The following is a 27651-nucleotide window of genomic DNA, read 5'->3' as shown; positions in this document are numbered from 1 at the left end:
GCTCATTGTCCTTTGCACTGGATCTGGAAGAAAACACATACATCTTGCATATAAGCTAATTCGAGCAATGGATAGATCTCTTTGATCAATCAGCTTATCACTCTTGGTTTAATATAAGAGAAAAACAACTTATCATTCCTATATTGATATATCATAGCTAGGGTCATAAACTAGGGGCACAAAAAAAACTTTCTAGATATACAATTACTGTGTCTGCATCAACTAGAGTATATGGTTCTCTGTATCAGGACGTTATTTAGATAATAGGAGCTTGTAAAATAGGGCATGTTTAGTTCATAGCCACAGTTTTCCACACTGAATGTTAGATGTGACACACTCTATTAGGCAACCGTTTTTTTCCAACTTCATCAAGTCACACATGTTAACTCGCTGGCTCTCACAAACATGTTCATTCTGAGGTAAACCCTGGTAATATTTTATTGGCCACATTTTGTATCGCTTGTCAACACCTTTAACAATTTGGGTTATGGTAACTTAGTTTACGAAACATGCCCTTAGAACTCGATATGTGATGTGATGCGTGCAGTAGGACCTACATCCGTGATGTGATATGATTGCATTGGTGTCCTCAGCCATTATTTCAGCTGATTACATAGGTTATTTTGGGACAATTATTGTAAGATTTGGAAATTTTTGTGTTTGTGTGAAAGAGAACACTAGTGCTAACAAGTAAATATTAACTACCCCACCATTTAGGCTATTAGCATTCACTATACCGGACCAGGTCATCTGTGACGGGTCTAAACCCTTATGAGTGATAGGTAGGCCTCTCATCACAGATAAAGGTCAGTAATAACTCAACCTCTCATCTCTGATGAGTGAAAGCCTATTAGTGGTAATGGACATCTGTGATGGATAAGAGACCACCCATTAGTGGCAACATACACCTTTAACGTGTGGTATATTGTGGCCCATCATAGATGCGAAAAATAATTTTAAAAAAGCAAAATGGATCCCTAGCCCTAGCTTTCGACAAAGCTGAATATAGGTTTATACATAGCAAACGAACTCAATATTAACAATAAAGCAAATACTCAATCTTACTAATCTAAAAAAATTTCTACTCTGATACAGATGAAAAATATACTCTTAATTAATTCACACATGCTACCTACCGGTAGATCTTTGCAAACAAATGGCTCAAATAATTTTCTTTAGGAAAAAGAACACCCGAAAGAAGTGAAGAAGAAGTGGGACGTGAGCTGCAGAGCAGCGAGGAGGGTGGCATCGGAAGGTTTCGCGAGAGAAAAAGAGGCGGCAGACTTGAAGGAGGTGGTGTTGGACTAGGAGGGGCCGGAGGACTTGGACGAGGAGGCATTTTCCTTGCTGCAGTGGTTGTACCCAACCTCGTCCACCTGCTATCTGCCACAGTGCTCCCTCTCTGCCACTAGCACCACCGCCCTGCTATCCAGATCCACTGGTCCTCGAGGTCGGGGAGGCCGGATTGCCAACGAACTCCACCACCATGATGAAATCCGCCAATCCCTAAGGTGGAGGCTAGAACTGCCCACCAACTCCACCACCGCCACCAAATCCACCAGCGCTTGGGAACTAAAGGCGGATGAGGCAGCTACCAACACATGGGAACAGAGGAGGCGGCCGCCGACACATGGGGAAAATTAGGCGAGGAGACAGTGTCCGGGGCGGAGGGCAGTGAGAGTGAATAGGACTGTTATCTCGGCCCGGGATGTTGTCGTGGAGGTTGGCCGCAGCAGAGCTAGCGATGGCTGAAGATCGATGGCAACCGGTGAATCAAGGAGGCGATGAGATGGCAGCCAGTGCTGGGGCCAGAGGAGGTGGCTATCGGCGACGAGGACAGCATCCCCGGTGGAGCTGGTGGTGAGCGGAGCATTGTGGATTGACTAGGGCAAGAGATGTGATCACACGTGGGGTCTCCATGGAGAGGAAGATGGAAGAATCGGGAGGAAGGATCCACCAACACTTGGGGGGCAAATTTGAAGAGGAGTCGGTGGCAGGGCGGAGGGTAGTGAGAGCGAATAGGACGGTTATCACGGCCCAACAACGCTGCCATGGACGCTGGCCATGGCAGAGCTAGCGGTGGCCGAAGATCGATGGCAACAGGAGAATCGAGGAGGCGATGAGATGGCAGCCGGTGCTCGGAGGCGGAGGAGGTGGCTATCGGTGAAAAGGACGATGCCCTCGTTGGAGTTGATGGCGAGCGGACTGTCGTGTTTGACTAGATGTGATCAAGCGTGGGGTCTCTGTGGAAAGGGAGATGAAAGAATTGGGAGGATAAGGATATGGTGCTTGGTCTCAGTGTGTGGTCTCACTAGAGATGAAAGATAAGGTGGTATGGTGGTTAAACTGGCCAGTGGCAAGTAAAAAAAAGATCCGTTAGAAATGGTTTCTCGTTTTTTAGGGTTGTATTTATCACCAGTAATAATGAGTGCCCACATGGTTTATATTTCAAAGTGTTATATTATCTTTAATGGATTATAGTGATGGCCTGTCACAGACATCTGTGATGGTCAAAACCACCACCCGTCACAGATGGCACCACACGTCATCTCTCCCAATCTCATTTCAAACGGGTGTTTTTACACTTGATTAGAAGCTAGTCTTCTAAATTTATTCATACCTGCGCCCCGCATAATCCTAATTAAATGTCATGCTCTTGCCAATCAGCACTAATCTTGAAATCATAATCACTAACAATAAAACATACTAATTATCACTAGTTAGTTACTAATGATCAATGTTAGCGAAGGTGGATGAAATTATTTGGATACACTCATCAAACATCTTTAAAGAATATTTCTTGGGTGGACACCCTATCCATGGCCGGATTTCTCGCCCACGAACCAAACACTGTAAAAATCCCAATGACCTCTCATTAACTCCATCCACCCAAAGCTTGACAATGCATATATACAACGTCCATATGTGAATGAGAACTGATGTTCGTTTATTGAATGGTATTGTGCATCTACTAGAAAAGCTATTTATTTCATTGATAGTGCATATGTATTGTGATACATTGGTCGACATCATGGTAGACTCACTTTTCACAACAAAGTCAAACTTTAATGTTCAAAATCATCACCAGTTACTAATAATCTGCAATTATCACCAACAATCGTTAATAATAACTGAAACATCGCTAATTATACTTAATAATTGTTATTTATTACTACCAGATGTCAATTCCTGCCAATAACAACTGATAGTTGCTAATGAGTACCTAGACAACCTTTATGTTCGCAATAATTACCACCAAAGAGGAAATACTTAATCAAACTTCCGTAAGGTACTTACTTAAAAGGTGATCTGTTCATAAGAAAAATATTGTGTAAAAACCCTGGCATTCATCAAGAAGGAGATCGATGCAAAACCTATGTGAACCAGGAGAATATGGGTGCTAGCTTGTTTTGATGCCCCAACTGCAGTAGTTTCCTATATAATTGTTTGATATTATCATCACCATCCTAGCCAGTCGATCTCACATTTAAATCACATATATAGTCCCATAAATATTCTGTTTATTTGTTGTGATAAGCCACAAATCGCATATGGTATGGTTAGGTAAGGATAGTGGAGGAAACAACGTCTATTTATCCCTATTAATATTTTTTTTATAAATTTATAGAATTTTTAGGGTCAGGTTTTCACTTTGGGCCTATTTGATACATGTCTATATATAGATCGATGCCGAATTTTAAGTTTGTATGAAAAGTTATATTAATTAAAATTTTATATTTTATCTAATTTATCTAAAGTAGAAACAAAATAACTCATTTAAATATTATTTGTAGAATTCAAATCCTTGAATTTAGGGTGTGTTTAGTTCATGAAAAGAAAATTTTTGAGTGTCACATTAGATGTGTTGACCGGATGTCGGAAGAGGTTTCCAGACACGAATGAAAAAACTAATTTCATAACTCACTTGGAAACTGCGAGACGAATCTTTTGAGTCTAATTAAACCGTCATTAGTACATGTAGATTACTATAGCACTAATGGTTAATCATAGACTAATTCCAAAGGTTCGATATAACGTTTTTGGAAAAAAAAATTAGAAACTAAACCAGGCCTTGTAGTGCTAGAAATGACTAAGTTCCTAGAAATCTTGGATCGGAAGCTATACCAAACAGACAGAACCTCTAGTTTTCACCGGATATTCCTCCGATCCTAGTCAGTGAACTGCCAAATACTCCCTAAACAAGCGAGAAACACCCCTCAGACAAGCTCTTCATCGGCACGAGGCCATTGCCCATTGGCAAGGTGGCAACTTGAAGATTGATCTGACTCACAGGATTATCCCTAGTAGCAGACCGTCAGTCCGTGGGTTTGAACAACATGGAACATACCACATCTGCATACATTGCATCCAATGTGCCAATGCCCCTACTGGGTGTAGTGCAATTTGGCCACAGTACAAGGTGAAGCATGCAAGTGCCCTTGTTGAGCTATATAACTAACCCCCCCTTGCAATGCTAGGGGAGAGGAGGAGGGGACCCGACTATACCCAACCCACCAAGTACCAACAGGGCTCATCACTTCACACTTGTCACCGCTGCTCACTACTCCTGAAATCCAAGCTTGATTCACCTCTGCCCATTTGGCCACTCCTGCTGCATCGTTTTCTGTTCGATTTTGCAGCGCAGCGGCATTGATTGCTCACGGTTTCTTGGAGCGAGACACATCAGTTCATCGTCACTCATGGGGGTAAGCAAGTGTGATCTTTGTCTCTGCAAATCCAAGCTAAGACCATGCGATATTCTTCAATGTTTGTGTGGCACAATGTAGTAGATCATTTACAATTCTGTTTCGCCTTCGTCTGCGCCGCAGATCGTCAGCTGGGTGCAGGGGAGGCTGGGTGGGAGGACGTCGGCGGCGGCGGAGAGCAGAGGGCTCGCCGCCGGCAACGGCAATCCTTCGGTGGTCGCGGCGGTCGTTGCGGCAGGCAAGGAGAGGAAGCATCAGCAGGTTGTTCCTGACGATCTCGCCGGCGATCAATGGCCGACTCCGGCGACTCATCTCTTCTCCATCGGCACGTTGGGCAACGACGAGTTGCCGGAGCAGGGGGAGGAGGAGGAGGACCTGCCGGAGTTCAGCGTCGAGGAGGTGAGGAAGCTCCAGGACGCGCTGGCGAGGCTCCTCCTGCGCGCCAGGTCCAAGAAGTATTCCGAGGCCGTCGCCACCGCCGCCGCCACCGCCACCTGCTGCGGCGGCGGCGGCGCGGACAGTGGCCTGCCGCTCGACATGTTCCTCAACTGCCCTTCCAGCCTCGAGGTGGACAGGAGAGCACAGCGCGATCACGGCGGCGGAGGCGCCGCCGCCGCCGCCGTCGGCCTCTCGCCGGGCACCAAGATGATACTCACCAAGGCCAAGGACATTCTCGTCGACGGCAACACCAGAAACACCACCACCAGCGGCGGCGACATCAAGAACAAGTCATTCAAATTCCTTCTCAAGAAGATGTTCGTCTGCCATGGCGGCTTCGCGCCGGCTCCGAGCTTGAAGGACCCGACGGAATCATCAATGGAGAAGGTATAATTTCACACACAGCGAAAATGCAATCAATTCATCAGTCTCACCTAGCGATGAAAACAGTCGGAAAGCAGTCTCAACCATTTCCATAATTATGTTTTTCTCGTAAATAAAATCGAAAACCGTAAAGTCAGAAACGAAAACGATATCAGAAATATCGGAAAACCGGAAACGGAATAATACAGACGGAAACATGTCGGTACAGATCAGAAACCGGTAACAAATACGGAAACATTAAACTATAGAGAACATATATTTAATTTTACATAAGTATGTTATACGTGCAAATGAATTCAAGCTATACTATATAAATTATAAATTAACTCCATTTTAGCCATGCACTCAAGTTAGAGATTTGATTGAAGAGTCAATCAATCTTCCAAACTGTGGGTAAAGTAGAGACATGCCCTACAAATATCAACATATTTAGAAATACGGTAATTACCATATTATAAGAAACGGTAATTTCCATAAAAATATGGTAATTACGGAAATGATCGGTATAACATCAAAACCATTTCCGTTTCCATTTCCATATTTTTTACCATTTCCATATTTTTTTCGGTCGATTACCATTTTCGTATGGCTCGGCCGATAGAAAGTCGGAAACGAACGCCGGTCAGCCGGGAATTTCCGTTACCGTTTTCACCCTACTCTCACCATGCAAGGCCCATGTCTCTGAACATTCTGTCAACCCTGTTCCATGGATGACAGTTTCTCCGAACGGTGCTCGGCAAGAAGATCGCTGCCCGGCCGAGCAATTCACCGGCGTCTAGGACATACTTCTTGGAGGGTAACAATGCACATGGTGATGACCATCGCCTTTGTCGCCGCCGTCGTCCTCGTCGCGGCGAAGAAGAAGAAGAGGAGGAGGAGAACAAGGGGGAAGAAAGTTGTAAATGGGACAGGACAGATTCTGAATGTAAGTAGTAGTAGCACACTAGGTCTGATGAACTTGAGTTTGCACTCACAAACTTTTCATTACTCAATGGGGATCCTCTTGTTTCTTGCAGATATTGTTCTTGAGATATGAAAGGGGTGTGTGAGTGTGACAATTGAAACAGCAGGAGCAAGCTGGTGTGATGTATAGGTAAGAGCTATGGCTAACTAGGCCAGAATGCCAGATACATCTTGATTTTCGTTGTTGCAAAAAAAAATATTTATTTGACCATAAGACAATGTTGACAGTTTACTTGTTTTTCCCCTGCAGATACCTGGTAAAAAATTAATCAGAATGGAGAAAGAATGGTGAGATCTCCTAGATGACAACTCTGCCCACTTGAGTTCTTTTTGCAGAAATGCATTAACAGAAAGCACTGGTCAAGTACCAAGCAGAAATTGGGGTTGCACATGAGACCTCCCAAAAATTTTGAGTTACATTTTGCACACTTCGAATGTGAATGTATATATATACCTGAGTTTCTGAGGTGAAAACATATTTTTTATGCCATCTAAAAATGGAAGTTGCCGTATATATATGATTCAAAAATCATGTGGGCCTTGGTCTTTGCTGAAGTTGCATGTTGGACAAACTTTACGAGAATATACCGTACCATTGGTACTTGGGACAAGTATATATAGCCAAAACAGGAAAAACCAACCTGCTGCAAAATGTGCAATTGGGCGTTGCATCGGAAGCAACTGACCGGCACATTTCTGAATGTTCGTGCACTTCTCTGCCTCTCTTGGGTTAAAAAAAAGTTTTGGCAGAGAAGTGCAACCAAAGCAAAGGTTTCTGGAGGCCATTGCCAAATGGCGATGCAACGCTGCCGCATCGTGGCCAAATATTCGCCATTCATGATGCCGGCTTGGGTGATATTTTACCAAAATTTGATATTCTTTGCAAGTTTTGGTATCACCAAATTTTATATGTGTGTTTGGATTATTATCAAGATTTTGGTAATGTAGATTTAGCGTTGTTTGGTTTATTACTAACAAAGTAATTACAAGAAAGCAGGTCTCATCGTTTGGCATATGACTTGCAAGTCGCTAGCAAAATTTAAATGTTAAAATTTATTTCGAAGTTGATTTTGATTTTTTTTTCTCCATATAGTTTATTTTTCAGTGATGGCTCATAAATGCTAAGGATATGTATGTAAAAGTTTTATCTACAAATTAATTTTTATCGCTAATAAGACGTTACCACCTATAATCAACCGTAGGCCAGAGCCCCAACTTTGGTAAAATCTTGATAAAGTGGGCAAGTTGTTACTCCCTCCATCCCTAAATGTTTGATGCTGTTAACTTTTTTAAATATATTTGACTGTCCATTTTATTCAAAAAAAATTTAAGTAATTACTAATTCTTTTCTTATCATTTGATTCATTGTTAAATATACTTTTATGTATACATATAGTTTTACATATTTCACAAAAGTTTTTGAACAAGACGAATGTTCAAACATGTTTAAAAAAGTCAACAGCGTCAAACATTCAAGAGGGAGTATTATTTTTCGGAGGAAGTTGGCAAGTTTTGATACCAAACAAAAATAGCTTGTAGTTATCTATGTTGATAATGACCGTTTCTTGCAAATTATGATTCTACTATACAAAGGTGACTGATTAATTTCAACAATACTTAGTTGAAGGTTCACGTTAAAACAACTAAACCTCGACACTGTTTATCTCTCTGTCTAGTTTTATTTGGCACAGAGCATTTTGAAATGAATATCATACACAGGAACGATAGCTCGATCGATGATGCAGCACGACCGACAGCACGACTATGATCCTGAAAATATCGTTTTTTTGAGACAAAATCATCCACAGTACAGTAGAGGCACACTCTTGCATGAGTCTGCTATAGAGTGCAAACTAGCAAGTGCTGTACTGTGGGTGATTTGTCTCAACAAAACAGTTGAGGATAATAAGTGCATGTTCAGATAACACCCATATATTGCCACATTTTTTTCGAAACCTTTGAACAAGTGTGAAACAATTCGCAATGGCAAGTCACACCTTAGACGAGGTTTGGCTTTGAATCTATGCCAGGTAAAGCAAAAAATGTGGCAAGCCAAGTAAACCAAAATACTCATCTAAAATAACTGTATGGTGTGCTTAACGTTTGGTGTCAAAGTGCAAGTACCATGAGCACTTTAAGAGAGTTTTTGGCAGCTATACCTCCTCATAGAATCAAAAGTTTCTCCAAACAGTAAAACTTTTTATTCAAATTGAGAAGCTATAGCTATAGATTTCTCAGAAACTAGTTCTCACTTTTCTTTGGGTGCAGCTGCATTTTGCTCCTTGAGTAGACACCCTTTGCGCCTGCCCCCGCTATTTCAGAGATATTTAACTATTTTCCACTCATTGATGTGACATTTAACCATTTGTTACTGGACCCATAAATCATAGACATACAAGTACCCACATGTCATAAACTAACAATTTTTTAAATGCCACACCTTGAAAGTAGAAAATAGTTAAATATCCCACTATTTCGGTGTACCAGGTACGATATAGACAATATTATCGTACATCAGCCGAGAACAGTTGTGCAGCTGTTATACCAGATCATGCAAAGGGCAACTACTTGTGTAGAACGACTGAACGGGCATGTGACAAAGACCTCCAAAATCAATAGGTACAAACCAACAGGGGGCAACTGGCCAAAACAAGTCCAACCAAGATTTAAATCTCATGATAATACCAAACGCTGGTTCGCAGTACACTCAAGGTCCATAGACGAAACATAAACCATTGGGAAATTCTGATGATGAGCATATAGCATTCCTCTTTTAGTAAGGCTGCCTCCGACAAGACTCCATTTTCTGCAACAAAAATATATACAGCTATCAGCTCACAAAAACCAGGAATAAATACTTAGAGGTAAATATCAGTCAGGTTTTTCTGGTAGGGTAAAGAATCTGATAATAAACCAAATCAACTTTGAAGAAAGTGACATAACAGCCACCATTGCAGCATATCAGATCAACACTCAGGAAACCATAAGACTACTACTCCTTCCATCCCAAAATGTTTGACGCCGTTGACTTTTTAAAAAATGTTTGACCGTTCGTCTTATTCAAAAAAATTTAAGTAATTATTAATTCTTTTTCTATCATTTGATTTATTGTTAAATATACTTTTATGTATACATATAGTTTTACACATTTTACAAAATTTTTTGAATAAGATGAACGGTCAAACATATTTAAAAAAGTCAACGGTGTCAAACATTTAGGGAATGAGGGAGTATATAATTGGACAAGAGATCACTAATTCAGGCATACGTTGTAAGTCGCATAGATTGCTGACTAGAATGATTCATGGCAACTTGAGGTTATTTAACGAAGTTTTAGATGACTGATGCTGATGTGCACAAGTACTTTTGGAGAAAAAGCAAAGGATAGGTACACATTGATTTCCAGCCAATTACAGCTATCAAGGTTTATTCAAAAATCAGTTGTGAGCCATTTCCAGTGACTTTTAAGGACAATTTAACCCTGCTTACATCTTGAATCTGAATCTAGGTCATACACATGGCAGTTTATTTTAGTTGGCACCAGCACTGGTTGCTCTAAAGACTCGTACGCACATAGGTCCAAGAATTTTATTACACTAATTAGAGTTTTGCATATTCAATCAAACCATTAGTTTCAGTTATTTGGAAATCCAAACTAAAAGCACCAAACTTGCCAGGAAACTTACAGATTTTGTTGAAAGCAACAATGTCACAACTCTGAATAAACTCATTAGCTGGTTCCGTGTAAAAATAATCCTCAATGAGACTGTCCACAGAAACAAGATCGTCCACAATGGTCATCATAATTTGCAACTTCTTGATGCCATATCCAACTGGTACAAGTTTGGCTGCAAAAATGATTTTATGTTAGAAAATGAACTATTAAACCATTAGAGCACATATTAGTACTGGATTTATTAGCAGAATAAAATTGAAGAATAGAGTCACAACATGCACCCCAGAGCAGGCCCTCCATCTTCACATTCCTCACAGCTTCCTCAAGCTTTGCCATGTCTGTTTCGTCATCCCATGGCTTTACATCTAGCAGAACCGATGATTTCCCAGCTAAAATAAAGGACAAGTTAGTAATAGATTTTTGGCAAGATTTTTTATATATCATATAGCATTGCCTCAATATTAAATTTTGGGGCTAATAGCATAAATGCAGCTGAATGAGAGTGAAATTCACCAAGCATGATAGTGATAGAGATAGCAATGAGTAACCTCCGTTTCAAAATATAAGCATTTCTATGTTCCTTAGCAAAAGCTAAGTTATAGGGAAAAAATTCTCTTTGTCACTTCAGTGGTCAAATTTGAATTTTTTTTTTGAATTGCTTAAACTCCCTTCCCAAGAATGTCATTAGCTGAAAATGTACAGATTCCCTTGCATTGGAATCAGTGCCCCAGAAACGCTTATATCATGGTAAAAAAATTGAGTCCTAGAAATGCTTATATTTTGGAACGGATGGAGTATTTATTATGTAACTTCAGAATTTTACTCTAAAAACAACTAAGCAAATGTGCAGCTGAAGAAGATTTGAATGCTATAAACTTTCTTAAATTATTACAGCCAATTTTATGAGTTTTTCAAAAAACTAACTGGGAATTAATAAGCCCAAGGCCTTAACCCTCCTCTTTTAATCACCTTCAACCATTTGTCACTACCTAAAAGTAAGTGCCTCAATGCAGCAATGGGCAGGGACCCCATAAATTCAATGAAATACATACATTCTTTCTTCTTTCCAGAAGCCTTGACAGCTGCGGCCCGTTCTTCTGCTGCTTTCTTCTCCTCTTCAGTCTCCTCACCAAACAGATCAACATCGTCATCATCTTCTTCATCAGCTGCTGGTGCCTGATATTAAATCTTATACTTAGCACATTCAAGATAGCAATATTTAAACTTTCTTCAGTGTGATACAAAACATGTCACACAAATTGGATACGACTGATATTTCAATCATGCAGGCATCCATCATCAAGCATAAGTTTCATACCACCGCATTAACTCTTGCCCCTTAACAAGCAACTACAAAGCCAATTTTTCCCTGAAAAAAGTGTGGCAGATTTTTAACCTTTTGGTCAGCAGTTGGAGACACAGAACAAGCAGTTGACTCAACCTTCACACCTTCACCCTCTGCGGTAACTCCACTGCAAGGTTGATCAGACTCACATTAGCTCCATGGGATAATACTACTAGAAAGCAATGCAGTGGTACACACAAATGTTCTTTCAAGCACGCACCTGGATCTTAGGAGAGCACTGATGTGATCATACCACCTTGTGACATTGACATAGCTTGCTGCGGGAGCAGAAGGAAGTGAGGTGAAAACAGTCATGTCATCCTTTGAAGCCTGGTACCTGAGGAGAAAAGGTTTGGTTTAATAGAGCGTAAGAACAATGTGACACATTTAACAAAGGAGATGACATGTATGACAATATCTCCTACCCACTGATGTAGCTGCGAGTAAGGAGGTACTCATCAAGCTTCTGGAGGCCTGCCTCAGAGTTGACATTGGACAAAGTAATCGCCATCTGGTCACAACAAAATGTATCAGGTGATCTATATGCATATGGGTTCGAAAATAAATTGACAGAAAGTTGCAAGAAAGACCTAACGATAATTCATGCAGCAAAGATAGCATCAAACAAACATGTCACTGACCAACAAGCAAAAAATGGTGTCTAAAAAACCAACCATCGAATCACTAACAAGTAACCAGGACGTTGTGCTATCAATACAGATCTAATCATACCTATATTTCATATAGAGCTCCATTGACATTGTAAGCAGAGGTGAAGTGCAACGGTACTTACACACACAAATTCACATGAGGCGTCATTTTTACCTGAACAAATCATGAGAACAAGAATGAAACCCATCAACCCTACAAGCTACGAATTGAAATCCCCAACCCAGCAACATCGGCACCGAATCTAGCTACAAGGATTATCATCCAAGAACGAGTATCCTATCCGCAACACAAGGATTTCGATACAAAGTCACAGGCATGGAGAAATCGAAATCGAGAAGCGCACGCGACAGCATCAAAACCTATCGATGACGAAGAAGATCGGACTGCTAGCAGACAAGACTGCCGAGAGAGGTTAGCTCGCTAAGGTTCACATACAAGGCACAGAGGAACGCTTCCAGATCTAGGAGAGAAGTTAAGGTTTAAGGCAAATTCGAGGGGAAAAAAAACAAAAAATAGGGGGTGTTGGGTAGAACGAGAGGGATGAGAGAGAGGATGTGCACGCGTGCGGGCGCTCACCGCTGGAGAGGATGGATGCAGCGGGACGCCGGCGACGAGCTTCTCGCGGGATGGAGAGCGGCGGCGGCGGCGGCGGGCAAAGTCGCGAGGAGATCGACGACTAGTAGTAAAGTAGGGTTTAGTTAGGGCGTCACTCGAGGACTGGGGCTAAATTATGCTGGGCTGTTGTCTGTATGGGCTTTCAGAAGCCCGGGTCTGAATCCACTACGGGAAGAAGTCAGGAACAAGTCCACTTGACTCCCTTAACTAGTGAACTGAATCTGATTCGTGTATGATGGAAAAAGTCCAACAAAACTCCCTCAAAATATACGTCGCATCTAATTCGTATCCCTCAACCACAATACCTGGTATAATAACTCTTCAAATATTAAACCCACGAATTAAAAAATTACTTGAGAAAAAAACATGGGGTATGAGGCATGTGTGCTTGTTTTCCTTTTCAGATTGGCCCTGCTCCTCAAGTAATTTTTCAATTCGTTTTAAATTTATACATATAAAAGTTTATACACGTATATATAAAAATTTATACATACAAAGTTTATATATGCAGGTGCCATCTATATACGTACACATATAAACTATATACATACACGTAAAAACTAGGGTAAATTGGACCCGTGCCATTACAAATATACATATTTAGATAAATTCCATTACAATTCGTCTATTCGTAGTCGTACCACTTGAATTCTACAAAATTGGGACCGTACCACTTTCATCATATTTTCCATCCATCTCCTCCCTTTTTCTGTCTTCTTCCTTCTCTCTTCCCCAACCACGCTGCCACCCGCACCCGCCGCTAGAGCAGCGGGCGCGAAGATGGCGATGACGGGCATGGGACTAAGACCACCTTATCAAGTTGTGTGTTGTACTCTACTTGAGCTCAAAGTTATGCGTTGTGAAGTGTGAAGGCCTCCTCGTTTTATATCTTGGAATGACGGTTGTATGGCGGTTGTGGAGGTCAGTGCGCCCTTGACCGTCATTGGGGAACTATCAGGGACGTCCGCGTGGAAGGCCAGGATCAGAGGCACCAATGGAGGTTCGGGCGACCCCTGGGCCCTACCTCCTGGCCTATCGTTTAGCCAGAAGACTGACTGGTGGGTCGTTATGGAGCTTAGGACGAGTTGGTCCCATTTTAAGTCGGTTTTGACTAACTTGTGCACCCCCCCTCCCAATCCTTGTACTCGTGCATGATTGGTTGGAGGTTCATTTTAGTCGTATGTCAGGTTTTCTCCTTAAATAATGTGTGAAATCTTATATTCAAATTCATTATATTTTAGCCTTAACAAAAAAAAGACAATCCTATCAGATTTTTACCCTCAAAACTGTTAGTTTTTTACTTTTTTTGTTACGGCTAAAATATAATAAATTTGAATATGAAGCTTTGCAGATATGTGTGATACTATAAGGAGTAGATGTCCTTTTTTTTTTTTAGAATTCTTCGTGACATTTGCTAATTAGTGTGCATAGAAAGCTTATGTACATATGATATGTTCCCTAAATAACCTACATACATATATGTCGACGGGTGATACCCGCGGACCGTATTCTGATAGTATTTGGTACGAGAATCTACACGATACAACATCAAGTACACATGAGACAAAGATTATACTGGTTCAGGCCCCGCATGAGGTAATAGTCCTAATCCAGTTTATATGGGATTATAGAGAAAATCATAGAGATTACAATAGAAAACATTGGAACCTTGAGATTACTGACAAGATCCCTATCAAGAACAGCTAAACGAGATCCACCGGCGAGTTGGTTTCGAGTCCTCCGGATTGTTTCTTTTATGGCGGTTGTCTTGCGTTAAGATTCGATGACTTACTCCCCTCAGGGGTCCTGTATTTATATCGTAGGTTATCTTGACCTCAAAGTAGAACTCGGAGATACCTTTCAACGTGCGGGATCACAAATCTCCTATCTCCTCCGAATAGGACTCTAACACCTTCTATTTGGGAAGACGGTTTCCTTGTGGATCGATCATTTTCCTTAGTTTGGAGGCTACCTTCATGTATACATGAGGAGATACCGTATTCGTATATCCCACGACCCCAAAGATATAATGTATGCCTTATTTATAACCCTGAAAATATATTTATCAAAACTAGTGGAAGTGGTTAGTAGTAAACTTCTACCACTAAGTTTTGATAATATATTTGATATATTTTATTTAAGAGGTGATGGTTAAAGTTTGCACTTAACGACCGTCAACAGTCATTACGTGGTAATAACTGGTAAATGTGGCAGCATGCATCAACTGGTTTATGATGGTTTAAGTCATTACAAATGCTATGACAAATGCCATATCATAATAAAAGTTTGTGACAAACACCTCCTTTTGACACAGGAGGTGATCACAGACACACCTTCTGTGATGATGAATTTTGTCATAAAGTCTTGTGTGCACCGAATATGATTTGTAGTGAAAGTAGGCCATCATAGAAGGCTAGTTACCTTGTAGTAGCTAGGATAGCAGAGGGAGGTTATGGAGGCAGGATATTGGAAAGCCCACATAAGGTTTGATGTAGTGGCGTCAAGGGGTTAGGATCCTTCAGTAGTAACGCTAGGTAGAGGTCATGGTGAGCGTGGAACATGGCATGACAGAGACTCTATCACGCACAAACGATTCATGAGAGTACATGAGGATGGTCGGGAGAGGTAACTAATGGTAGGGACAGTGATGGAGCTTGCACAATAAATTGGAGGATGCCAATGTGAGAGTATCATTTAAAGTAGGGGTTGCTATGCTTTTTTTTAATACTTGAGTATAGAGACTTAGGCTCCGTTCGATTCCATGGTTTGGAGGGAAATTTTCAGTGCATGCGAAACGAGAAAACTCATTACTACATGATTAATTAAGTATTAACTATTATAAAATTAAAAATAGATTTACTTGATTTTTTTAAATAACTTCTATATAGAATATGTTTTTTCTAAAATGCACAATTTAACAATTTAAAAAGCGTGTTAACGGAAAACGAGGAAGTTGAAGTTTAGAGTAGGGTTGTCAAAAAAGCTCGAGGCTTGCGAGCTGCTCGAGCTCGGCTCATCCTAGGCTCGATTCGAGCTCGGCTCGAGCTCCAGACGAGCTAAGCCCGAGCCTCTCCCTAAGCTCACAAGCTTTGTCGAGCCGAGCTCGAGTTTCTAACGAGCCTAGTAATATATCATTTTTATTGTTATTTAATAAATTAGGAGATCAAATATGTTATTTGTATGTCTTATATTGACATAATATATTTATTTTATTCTTTTTTCCTCTTCTATTAATATGATCAACTAGAAATTAATTATTTTTTTAAAGATTACCTTTGAAATATATATTTTTTTACTTAAAAATCAAGCTCGGTAGTCGAGCTCGAGCTTTCCGACAGGCTCAGCTCGAGCTCAGCTCGAGCCTAGGCTGATGAGCTCGCTCGAGCTCGGCTCGTTGACAGCCCTAGTTTGGAGTAGAGAAAAAGAACTGGGTCTGAGGGACTTCAATGTAATTTTCCAAAGTTGGGGGCCATAACCAAGGTTTGCCTCTATGAAACCTTGCCACATGGCAGGGGGTTGGACTCCTAACAAATAGGGAGGATGGAGCTGGGAAAGTTCCCTCGATTCAGAGGGTGTGATAGGAGAGATAGGTTGGAGGGGTGTGTAAAATTTTGCTATAGGTGAGGGGATATGGGGTTGGCTGAAGATGCTCTAAGAGTTGATCAATGCGATTACTCCTATTGCTTCCTCTCAACTTTTATTCCTTATTTTGTCCCTTTCATTTCATTTTCACATAATTGTTTTCAAGAGAAATGTCTATCTTAGCCTCATATGTTATCTTCTCCCTCGCCATTCTTCTTGGCATTCTTCCAAACTTTAACTTATTCGTTTTCCGTTAGCATGCTTTTCAAACGGTTAAATGGTGCGTTTTTAAAAAAAAGTTTTTTATAGAAGTTGTTAAAAAAACAAATAAATCTATTTTTCAAATTTATAATAGTTAATATTTAATTAATCATGTGCTAATGAGGTTTCTCGTTTTGCGTGCAACAAAAATCTCTCTCCTAAATGGGAGATCGAACGGGGCCTAAGGAGGATGCAATGAACAAATGCCCTGGTGACAGAGGAACAGATGGGGGCAGTCCCAACTAGATGAGATAGGATACAAGATAACAATATAATATATAGTTCGTCTTCTATTTTATATTATAAGTCGCTTTGACTTTTTTTACTCAAACTTCTTTAGGTTTGACTATAGAAAATTTAGCAACATCTAAAATGCCAAATTAGTTTTATTAAATCTAACATCGAATATATTTTGATAACATGTTTTTTTTGTGTGTGCTGGAAATGCTATTATGTTTTTCTATAAACTTAGGGCCCCTTTGAATCGCAGGAATGAGAAAACATAGGAATAGGAAAAACGCAGGATTTTGATAGGAATGTAAGTGTAAAACAGAGGATTGCAAAACACAGGAAAAACACAGAAATGGTCGTTTGATTGGACCGCAGGAAAAACACAAGAATTAGAGGAGAGATAAAGACTCAAAGGAAAGTTTCCAAGAGGTTTTACCTCATGTTAGAATTCCTCCAAAACTTACATGGCATTAGGCAATCCATAGGAATTTCATAGGATTCCATAAAATCCATTCCTTTGATTCAAAGGACTATATAGGAAAAAATCCTATAGGAATGAAATCCTCCAAAATTCCTATGAATTTCCTTTGAATCAAAGGGGGCCTTAGTCAATTTTAAAGAAGTTTGATTAGAAAAAAAAAATCAAAACGACTTATAACATGAAACGGCAGTTGTAGTATATGGGCCATGTGGCTAAGGTGGTAAAAGAACATGGACGGAGAGAAAAAAAATGTATTAAAACGGTCTTTTGATGCATATTGGACAAATAAATGATAAACTTAATTCTAATGGACAAATAAAGAATTTATGTAGAAGAATGAGATCACATGTACCACTTAACTCGATTGTTCAAGTTTGGTTAGGAAAAAGCAAAATTTTCCATTTGTTGCGTTGTGCTAAACAAACACACCACTTGCACACTTTGTATCGGATACTTAACACTTTCGACCAATATTTTCGAGACAGGACTTCATGGTGCTCAAGCTGCCTGCAACTCAGAACCGATCGAATCTCTTGTGCAAATGCTGAAAGTGCAGCGATGATGACGACGACGATGAGCTCAGGATAAGAGAGAATAACTGAAAAGTGATGTGATCATCAGGAATTCAGGGCTCTGCAGTGATCGATTTTTAGGTAGAGTATGCTACCTACGAATGTTAAGTGGCAGCAGGAATAACCTAGCTTATATAGGCTTTACGAAATATAAGCCCTGCAACTTCAGCATCGGGTGACCTTCCAGATGTTCCAAGTCAGAAGTGTGCAGTTTAGCATACTGAACAAGTGAACAGAAAAGGAGAAGGGATCAAGCAACCAGGCATCATCTACCCAAGCGTGTCGATGGCAACGATTTTGCAAAGATCCAAAGCAGTTTTTGTTCAAAGTTCATACTGAAAGTCTGAAACACATATCGTCTTAAAGTTAAAGGAGAGAAAAAAGACAGACAGGAGAATTTAAACATTTATCTTCTAAATTCAAAAAAAAAAATTCGAACGAGATAGTTTTGTGCCCCAGGAGAGGGGAGGGTCCGAAATTTTGAACCAAAACTGCATCCCCTGCATTTGGCCAAATCTCCTGAATAATGGAAAGTACAAGAACAAAGGTGAACAACAACAAAGGCTCATGCCTCCAATCATGAAAGCACCACCGCTACCATCAACAACCGCATATCCTATTTATCATAGCTCTGATGCTCATGCTCTTCAGGGATTCGACCAGTACTGCCCAATCCATGATCGCCACTGCTAAAATATATAAGCTAGTAGTAGTAGTACCACGTAGCATAGCATATATCTGAACAGGTGGTAATGTTCAGATGTTACGTTGTGAGTTGCTTCCTTCTTTCTCCTCCTGTTTTTTGTTTGTTTTTCTTGTACGGTGCTTGGATAAGATTAGTCACTTAAACTTTGGCAAAAATGCTTCCTGCAGATTGGTCACCTGGACAAGTAGTGGAGCAAGAACAGTTGATTCTATACGTCGTCGCAGCAGCATGTGTTTCTATTGATCTGCCTGCTTTTACAAAGGAGCAGAGAGCAGGATAAGATGACGGGTAATAATAAGTTAATGCCACGATCGATCACCTTTACATCGTCTGAGTGCTGGGAATTGCAGCGAAAAGGTTAACATATCGGAATAAACACAGGGATATGCTGTGCCTGCTGTCCCTGTTGATGCCCAGGCTATGTGATTGCTAGTTATATATACTTATATTAGTACTAATTAAAGTGGTGCCATCCTGATGGAACGTGATTGGTAGTTGCATAAAATAGTTTTATGTGATAATCTAGAGATTTGGGGTCATTGTTTCGCCCAAAAAGTCATAACCATGAGTTCATTAAAATTTCAGAACACAAGAGGATTTTCTGATCAATATTAAAACCTAGCTAGGCAATCAGAAACAAGTTGCCGAATATCTTCTTCTTGCCCTCCATCATTAACATATATAAGTAACCTGCCAACCTGAAAACTGATCACAGGAATGTAAAGCTCAAATATCTGAAATGATGTGACCACCTGATCACACTGACAAAGACCACAAATTCATGTATGGAAAGCTCTAACATGTCCATTTTCTCTTCAAATTTTTTTGAAGTAGGTGAAATGGAAAGGGAAATTTACAACGTGAATTAGAATCATTTTTTCAGTTCTTGCCTGATTCTCTGGAGTAAACAATAGCCACCCAAATAGTCTCTGAAAACCGAAGACTTCTTCTAGTTCCCCAAGTTTCATTCATCGACAGCCGACAGGCTGTGTGGTCATTTGTTTACACTAATCAGTCCCTTTCTCCACATTAACAGACTTGGACTACTTTAAATCTTTGCATAATGTGATCTTATGGAGTCCGTTCGCATTCAGTGCTGCAGTTTTGGCATTTCGGAAGGAATATCCGGGGTTCATTTCTAGAGCACCAACGAACAACTTGACCTTCCAGTCATCTGCTGACAAAGTCCATCGCTCTGAAAGAATATTCTTGTCATCTTCCAAACAAGAACACGAAAAAGGCGCCGGTATATATGTATCTTAGAAGACCGGAATTCTTATGCTTCAAAAGTTTTAAAAAAAAATCTACTACTTCTGCATAATTGTTCTTCGGTTCAAACCTGATGTCGTGCGAGCAGCGGTTCACCGCAGTATATTCGTTCCCTTGTAAGAATCACCCTGCAAAACTTTTCATAAACCTTGGATAAAATTTCACCAGGCAAACACTGGCTGTCGAATTGGTTATTGCACCTCGAATTGTCATCAAGCATTAGTCACAGAACTGATGAGAGTTTTGAATGATGAGTTGACTTATCTGGAACAGTGCAATCACTTTTTTAACAATAAACGTCAATGATTCTGTTCAGCATTGCATCGATCTGTCAGTATGCCGTCTTGCTGTGTGCTGTTCTTGTTGCTGCTGGCCTTTGACTCGTCAAGAGCCACACTTGAATTTTCTCTTTTGAAAGTATGTGGATTCTGCTTACAAAGGCATACTGTCCTTTACAGTTGATGTACTTCCTCGTTCAGGGATCAAGAGGGCAACAAGCTAGATTACATTGGCAAATCACATTTAAATTTAAATTCTTGCGGTAATCGGGAAATCTTAGGATTCAGAACAGTGTGGGACATGTAATGATTTTTTTTACGTTTTCCTTACTTATGTCTAATCAAACTTTTACACTGAAAATTTTAAGTCCATTTCTGTAGGGGTACATTTCATGACAAATTTGTTAAGATGTAACCCAAATTCGGCGTAAAGCCTTTTCCTTTTTTTTGCTTAAAGTACGGATGCACAGGTCAGTATCACCTAATCCTTAAAATGTGAAAAGTTAATACACCCAGTAGCAAATTATGATCATTCTTTCGACAGTAAAAAAATAAAAATAAAAGTCTTGCTATAAGGCTACTACTGGGAAGCATAATAAACACATGAATCCACGAGAGAGAAAATTGAGCATCTGTGATGTGCAATCTAGTACTAATACTAGTATTTCTTAGTTATGGCCATCAAGAACCATTGGTATTGATCTCATTCGTTACATTATTTACTACTCCTATTAGTTAGAGAAACTATGATAAAAACACACACCAAAAAAACAAAAAGAGAAAGACAACATTACAGATTTGTAATTACATGTCTGTTCTTTTCGATTTCGATTTCAATTTGCTGCCAAAAGAAGAAAAATTTTTTGACAATGTTGCAGCTCGTCGCAATATGTGGCATTTGCCGTGAGACGACTACGTGGGGATGATGAGCGGCGACGACGGCGGCGGCGGCGGCGGCGGCTGGACGGACTGGATGAGCCAGTCGGAGTCGGGCAGCGGGGTCATCGGCGGAAGGGAGAAGTGGCCGTAGGTGGAGCTGCCGCTGCGGACCTCCTGCATGGTGAGCAGGGCGGCGACGGTGTTGCGGAAGATGGCCTGCTCGGCGGCGGCGCGGGCGGCGGCGGCGGCGGCGGCGGCGGCGGAGGGGGAGGGGAGGGAGGGGAAGACGGCGTCCATGATGGCCTCGCAGTCCCTGACGAGGCTGGAGAGGAGGTCGGTGGCGTAGAAGGGCTGGCGGAGGACGCCGGCGATGACGGGGAGGCGGAGCACGCCGCCGGTGCGCTTGTCGTACTTCTTGAGGATCTTGGCGAGCCCCGTGTAGTTGATGCTGCTGTAGTTGAGCAGCAGCACCATCTCCCCGTGCAGGTCCACCACCTCCCTCCGCACCCGCCCCTCCATCTCCGCCGCCGCCGACGACGACGACTGGATCCTCTCCTGCAGCTCCTGCACCCATACACATATCACTCATTTCCATGGCCGACCGATCGACGCGAGGAGGGAGGAGCAAATTAATTGAAGTATGTATTGTGTACCCGCTGCCTGATGACGAAGTCCTCCTCCTGCTCGAGGAAGAAGGCGTTGAACTTGTCGACCTCGGCGTGGAGGAGGGCGAGGAAGCGGGCCTCGGCGGCGGGGTCGGGGGAGGAGACGGCGTTGAGGCGGCGCTTGAGCTCCTTGTAGTTGAGGAAATGGTCGCGCCACTCCGGCAGGCTCTCCTCGATCTGCCTCTTCAGCCGCTTCCCGAACTTCATGGCCGCCTCCTCCTCCTCGACGGCCGGTGGAAATTAAGTTGGTCGGAGTTGGGCTGCTGTAATATCCAATCTACCGGCGAGGTGAGCGCGGCACGCCGTAATATAAGAGCGGCGCGAGGCTCGGCGTGGCGTTGGCGTTGGGGTGGGTGATGGGAGGAGAATATGTTGGAGGATATGCTGCTTCACGTGCCCCCTCTCGCACATTTCAAGTGCAGTGTTCAATGTTTGACGGACCTTTTTTTTTTATTTGAAACTTTTTATGATTATTACTTTAATTGTTTTTCTAATTTTTTTATAAATTTTCTAAATAAATTGAACGATTAAATTTTGGACACAAAACCCATAATTATACTTAAAATTACTATGAAGTTGAAACAGTTGAAGCAGTGCTTGTGATCGAGGTTTTCAATACCGGACCATGTGTAAAACTCATTACTACTGCCAGTTTCTACACGACAAATTTGTTTTCTAATCTATAATTTTAAAACCATCCCGATTACGGTCTGTAACCGGTTGGGTTTATCTTTTTTTTCTCTTGGCTACTTTATAATTAACTTTTATAAGCATAATAAATGATACTCTCTCTGTTTCATATTATAAATTGTTTGTTTTTTTCTTAATCAAACTTTATTAAGTTTGACCAAATTTGTAAAAAAATATAGTAATATTTCAATACAAAACAAACATATTATTAAAACTATATTCAATGTTACATTTAATAAAACTAGGAAGGTAGCCCGCGCATTCGCGCGGGCATGCATCTTGGGCTGCATTTGAAAATGGATCATATTCATCGGATAGCCTCTGCCATATTTTTGAAAGTATGTTTTCTCAACAAATATTCTTTGTTAGGATCACATTGATAATTTCTCTAAGCTATATACTACTATAGTATTTAATTAATTTATATAAGCAATTATCTATTATGATCATCATCATCTAAAAAGGAGCTAGACCAAAGATGCTTATTAAATTGAAAGCAAGGTGTTTCTTTTTCCTTTTTCATTGAATGCTTTGGGCCTCGTTGGTGAAAACGTAAGTGTCAGTGTTATGGATAACACATACCCAATAGTAATCGACTCAGCTCGGCGGTCCCACCATAATGCCAAGTCTTATACAGAATCATACCTCGTATATAGAAGGAGTTTCAGATAAGGAAGGACAAAAAGAGTTCTACATGGACACTATAAGGACTGCTCGGATTGTATCCATATTGGTCTCTCTAGTTCTACTTGGACAGGGGGCATCTTTGGCTATAAATACAAGACCCCCTAGGAGGAGAGGGGGGACACAAACCAAGACAAGTCAGAACAAACCAATACACGCCACCAAATATCGACATCGGAGATTAACCTAGACATAACTAATCTGGTGCCATCGAAGGCTGTCAAGAGGGATATAGCGCTATTTTTGATCTCCGCGAGTACTTCAAGGAGGAAGACTACCCCGTCGTCGACTACGTGTTGGTGCTCATGCCGCCAAATCGACGACGATTAGATAAGCCATCCCAATTATTATACTTGTGTGATTCTGATGAATAAGAGCAACACTGGCTTTGGCCAACATGAGTAGGGCTGTTACCTTCCATGAAGGGGCCCGGACCTGTATAAAAATCCTTATCTCCGTCTCTTTTACTTCAATCTCGCATATACCCTGGTACCAACGATCCCCATATCATGCAAATACCATGGTCATGATCTAAAACGTCAATAGTAAGACCTAAACTCATTGTTCCTTTTCCTCCGCCATACGGTTTTCATGCGGCTCCTAGTCACCGTGTTGAGATGTGGTCATTGCACCTATGGAGATTGCCTTGTGATTCATCGTAGTGGTGATCACATTTTTTGTCAAGCTTAGTTAGTCCTATTTCCATGTCTTGTTATATCGTAAAATATAAATGGACTCTAAATTTAATCCTTCAAGTGTGTGTGTATAGCAAAAATATATTCAAAGACGATTAATGTTCATATATAGAGATGATTCACCTTTTGAATGGTGAATGCAAAAAAAAAAAAAAACGGAGATACCCGGAATGCGTAGAAGGCCAGAACAACATGTTACTAAAACTGCATTAAGCACCATCTAAAGTCAATTAGATGGTGATACATGAAATATCATTTAGCTTGCTTGAATATTTTAGCACATTTAGAAAAATCACGAAGTAATCGAATTTATCTTTATATTTTGTAGAAAAATACTATTTTAAGGACCGTTAATTTTTTTCCCGACGGTACCACTTACATATGTTTCTTTTGGCTTTGTCTTTTTTATCTACGTGCTTTCCTTCCCTTCCGTCAACTGTCGGTAAGATCATTATATTATAAAAAAAATCCTATTATAAAGACCGTCAATTTTTTCTCCGACGATACCACGGACGCAAGTTTTTTTAATAAAAAATATATAATATGGTTTAACGATTGGATATTATATATTTTTATTATAGATTTTAGTTTAAATACATAGTTATATTTATCAAATAATATATTTTATCTTTATATTGTAGAAAAATCATTTTTTAAAGACCACCATTTTTTTCCCGATAGTACCACAGACGTATGTTTTTCTTGGCTTTGTATTTTTTATCTCCTTGCTTTCCTTCCGCAACAGTAGGTAAGATCTTTATATATATATATATATATATATATATATATATATATATATATATATATATATATATATTGTAGAAAAATCCTATTATAGAAACCGTCATTTTTTTCCCCGACAATAGCACGGACGTTTGTATTTTTACTGTCTTTTTATATCTCCGTGCTTTCCTTCCAGCAATAATAGGTAAAACTATTGTTTTGTTATCAATCTTACGTACGTACGCAGGGGGAACAGTGGTACCGTTTGTATCGTCCATAGAGGAGGAAGCTATTATATTTAATAATAAATTTAATCTAATAGTGTAAAATAACGGGTCCACCAATTTAAGTGAAAATCGACGGTGAGATTAGACTGTGGCATGTGGCGACTTGAGAGCGTTTGTAGGAGTGCCACGTGGCGGTTTTAGAGCGTTTATAGGGAGTTTAATGGACTTTTAGTATATAATAGATAGATTAATTTGATGTTATAGATGTTGCTAATTTGTTGAGTTGTAGATATTGCTATTTTTTTGATAAATCATATATTTTTGAATTGTCACTTAAAACACATGCATTTCAATACCTTTTGTAGTGCGCTGGATTTGTCTATTTTGCTTTTTGCTGTATAGATCAACTGTGGATTCAATATTTTTAAAGATCATGGATTTTGTTATATCCGTGTTGGTCAAATATTTTTACAATTCGATATAATCTATTTTATTGAAATTTGAGGAGTGAGAACAAAATTAGTGCATATCGATTCTGGAAATCAGTAATAATAAAGGGGGTAACGCACAAGATCTAAAGTAGATGGATGCATGGAGAGAAAGGGTTTAGACAGTATCAGACCCTATTAACAAGAGTTAGGACCCTACTCTTATTTAAGGATTGTATCCTTTGGGTGTTATATTGATTTGACGATCATGTTACGGCTTATCTTGCTATGCTTTTGGAGGGCTTCATATGCACCTTATATAGGTTGGAGGGCAGAATTATAGAGAGAAAAATCTAGCCGTACATGATATCAGTTTTCTAATCTATTACATAATAATATCCGATCGAGGCTCTATATTGTGTCATAGTACACAAGACAACATTACGATTGAGTACTACTCTATTACATAATATATTGATCCGGTCCACCTCCTATCTCTAGTCGAATATAAAGACTGTATGAGTACCCGGTATCAATATTCTCCACAGTGCTATCAGCACAGCTGAAAATTATACAGTTCCTTGCCATGCCTGCAGCATGTCAATGGCATTGAGTAGGTGTAGCAATTTGGAGAGCATGGTGAGCAAGAAAAAGGCAGCCGTTGCAAGCACAATCGGGGTTTGCAGCAAGTGGCAGCTTCTCTCACATGCAGGGCGACTTTTTTGAGTTTGCTCATGGTTGCGTTTTGTGGCGAAAATGATAGAAAAAAAGGATGATTCCAAGGGATCTTCCTACAGTTATACTACTTGTATGCGTTCGTACGTAAGCTGAGTTACAGGTTGCGAGGTTCTTTTATTCCACTCTGAAAAGAAAGGCTTAGTTTTCTCCGAACTTGCCTTCTACATTTCAAATTATAATGGTACGTCAATAATTGCGCATATATTTTTTGATATTTGATAAAAAAATAGTTTCTTTTTTAGTTTGAGATTTTTGTTTTACAGTCTTTGCGATCCTTGGGACTGATGCCACGCTACTTTTACTTGAGAATTCGACAAGAGGCTAGCTGGCTAGGTTTAAACAATCGGTTTTCATTCTAAAATTTAATTACACATGGAGATCAAGGCATCACATTAGAGTTTTCAAAAAAAAAAAAAAAGGAAGAAGAAGGGCCTCACATCAGTTCCAGAAAACCAATCAAAATTCAGGAACAACTAACACAGAGTTAAAAATGGTGTTAATTTCTTTCTCGTGAAAGTTGAACGCCAACATGATTTGAAATGGAGTATGTTTTGAATTCTATAATCTAATTATGTCTTTAGATCCATTTTTAGTTTTTCTTCTACTGTGGTCTGTGGATTTGTTCCCATGTCTTAACCCTTGCTAAAAAGAAGGAACTTGACTTTAGTCTTGATATTACAATTTCATCCATGATATGAAAATTCTGATCGATGTACATTTAGATTTATCAAATATCGGGAAAAAGTTATAAGAGACCATTATTTTGAAATTCATCCTGACATTGATAATACAAAATATATATGTTGTACTTTCAGCTTCTGACGTTGATAGTTTGCAAACATCTGCTCATATATACTTATACTAGAAATTTTATGGTTATTGAGAAAGTATCTAGAGGTATATCAAAATTTTAAACTAAAAATTTTGTTACAACGAGATACCTAATGTTTAAAGGTACCTATAGAATCATGTGATCATTAATCTTGGTGATAAACAATTGTCAAAGGTTTGCCGATGTGTTCATCAAGGGGGAGATTGTAGAATCATGTGATTGTATATCGACTTTTTGGAAAAGAAAAGTTAGGGTTTGCTACGAGACTTCGATTATAGTTCATGAGTTGAGAGATGAGTGCTTTTGATGCACTGTGTAAACACGACTTGATGAAATAAAATGATCTACTTTCAAGAGTTTCGTCGAGATATTTTTTCTGGATCCCAATGGTCATATCGACATCTGACATGCGGTCTAACCGGTGGCAAGACGACGGTCAGACCGACGGAGGTACTGCGGTCAGACCGACACATACGTCGGTTAAACAGGATGTCCATCGAATTTCTAGGTAATTTTTATTCCACTAAAAGTTTTGCTTTTTTCACCCTATCATTCACCCCCTCTGTTAAGCATGGTTACTTATGTTCAATTCTAAATTATCAAGTTTTACTTTTGATACGTGGCCTTTTTTACCGGATCTATTCCTGCCACGTCCACGTCCTCTGTCTCCAGCAACTAGAGCTGCATCATCTTGTTCATTATTGAGAATAGGCCTTTTCTCACATCGTACCAGTTCCTTTTTAAGTAAAATTACCCTACTTATGCACTTTAGAGATTTCGCTCACATTATAATCCACATTCATAAAGAATGCAATTTTGATATATGCTTTCAGAATCTGTCATAAATAAAGTAAAGAAATGGCAATCTCAGAACGTCCTTCCGACATGATTATTTCTCCTTTCTCCCAAAT

At 40.0% G+C, this 27651-nt stretch overlaps 3 protein-coding genes across 4 annotated transcripts; 1 reads left to right on the top strand and 2 right to left on the bottom strand.

Moving 5' to 3' along the window:
- Nucleotides 1–4496: 4496 nt before the first annotated feature.
- On the top strand, nucleotides 4497–7052 carry LOC127768391 (protein NEGATIVE GRAVITROPIC RESPONSE OF ROOTS-like). The gene is made up of 5 exons (XM_052293967.1): nucleotides 4497–4706; nucleotides 4830–5531; nucleotides 6246–6453; nucleotides 6545–6621; nucleotides 6742–7052. The coding sequence occupies exons 1-4, from the start codon at nucleotides 4701–4703 to the stop codon at nucleotides 6562–6564; spliced, it is 936 nt and encodes a 311-aa protein (XP_052149927.1). The 5' UTR covers nucleotides 4497–4700; the 3' UTR covers nucleotides 6565–6621; nucleotides 6742–7052.
- Nucleotides 7053–9132: 2080 nt separating this feature from the next.
- On the bottom strand, nucleotides 9133–12900 carry LOC127768406 (elongation factor 1-delta 2). Of its 2 annotated transcripts, none has more exons than XM_052293987.1 (8): nucleotides 12761–12900; nucleotides 11938–12023; nucleotides 11733–11849; nucleotides 11564–11639; nucleotides 11220–11343; nucleotides 10449–10556; nucleotides 10178–10339; nucleotides 9133–9297 (listed from the first exon to the last, which is right to left on the bottom strand). In XM_052293987.1, coding segments are annotated over exons 2-8 (675 nt in total). In that variant the 5' UTR covers nucleotides 12761–12900; the 3' UTR covers nucleotides 9133–9295. The 2 variants fall into 2 exon arrangements, with proteins under 2 accessions (XP_052149947.1, XP_052149946.1); XM_052293986.1 differs by having other exon boundaries at nucleotides 10443–10556; nucleotides 12761–12899.
- Nucleotides 12901–20824: 7924 nt separating this feature from the next.
- LOC127768152 (SPX domain-containing protein 5) lies at nucleotides 20825–22080 on the bottom strand. Its single transcript, XM_052293684.1, has 2 exons — nucleotides 21712–22080; nucleotides 20825–21622 (listed from the first exon to the last, which is right to left on the bottom strand). Exons 1-2 carry the CDS (start codon nucleotides 21928–21930, stop codon nucleotides 21092–21094), a joined length of 750 nt encoding a protein of 249 aa, XP_052149644.1. The 5' UTR covers nucleotides 21931–22080; the 3' UTR covers nucleotides 20825–21091.
- Between the last annotated feature and the right edge of the window lie 5571 nt (nucleotides 22081–27651).

Source organism: Oryza glaberrima, chromosome 3 (genome assembly GCF_000147395.1).
Source record: "Oryza glaberrima chromosome 3, OglaRS2, whole genome shotgun sequence".
NCBI lineage: Eukaryota > Viridiplantae > Streptophyta > Magnoliopsida > Poales > Poaceae > Oryza > Oryza glaberrima.
The sequence above is the reverse complement of the archived record's forward strand: the minus strand, read 5'-3'. Positions and strand labels throughout refer to the sequence as shown.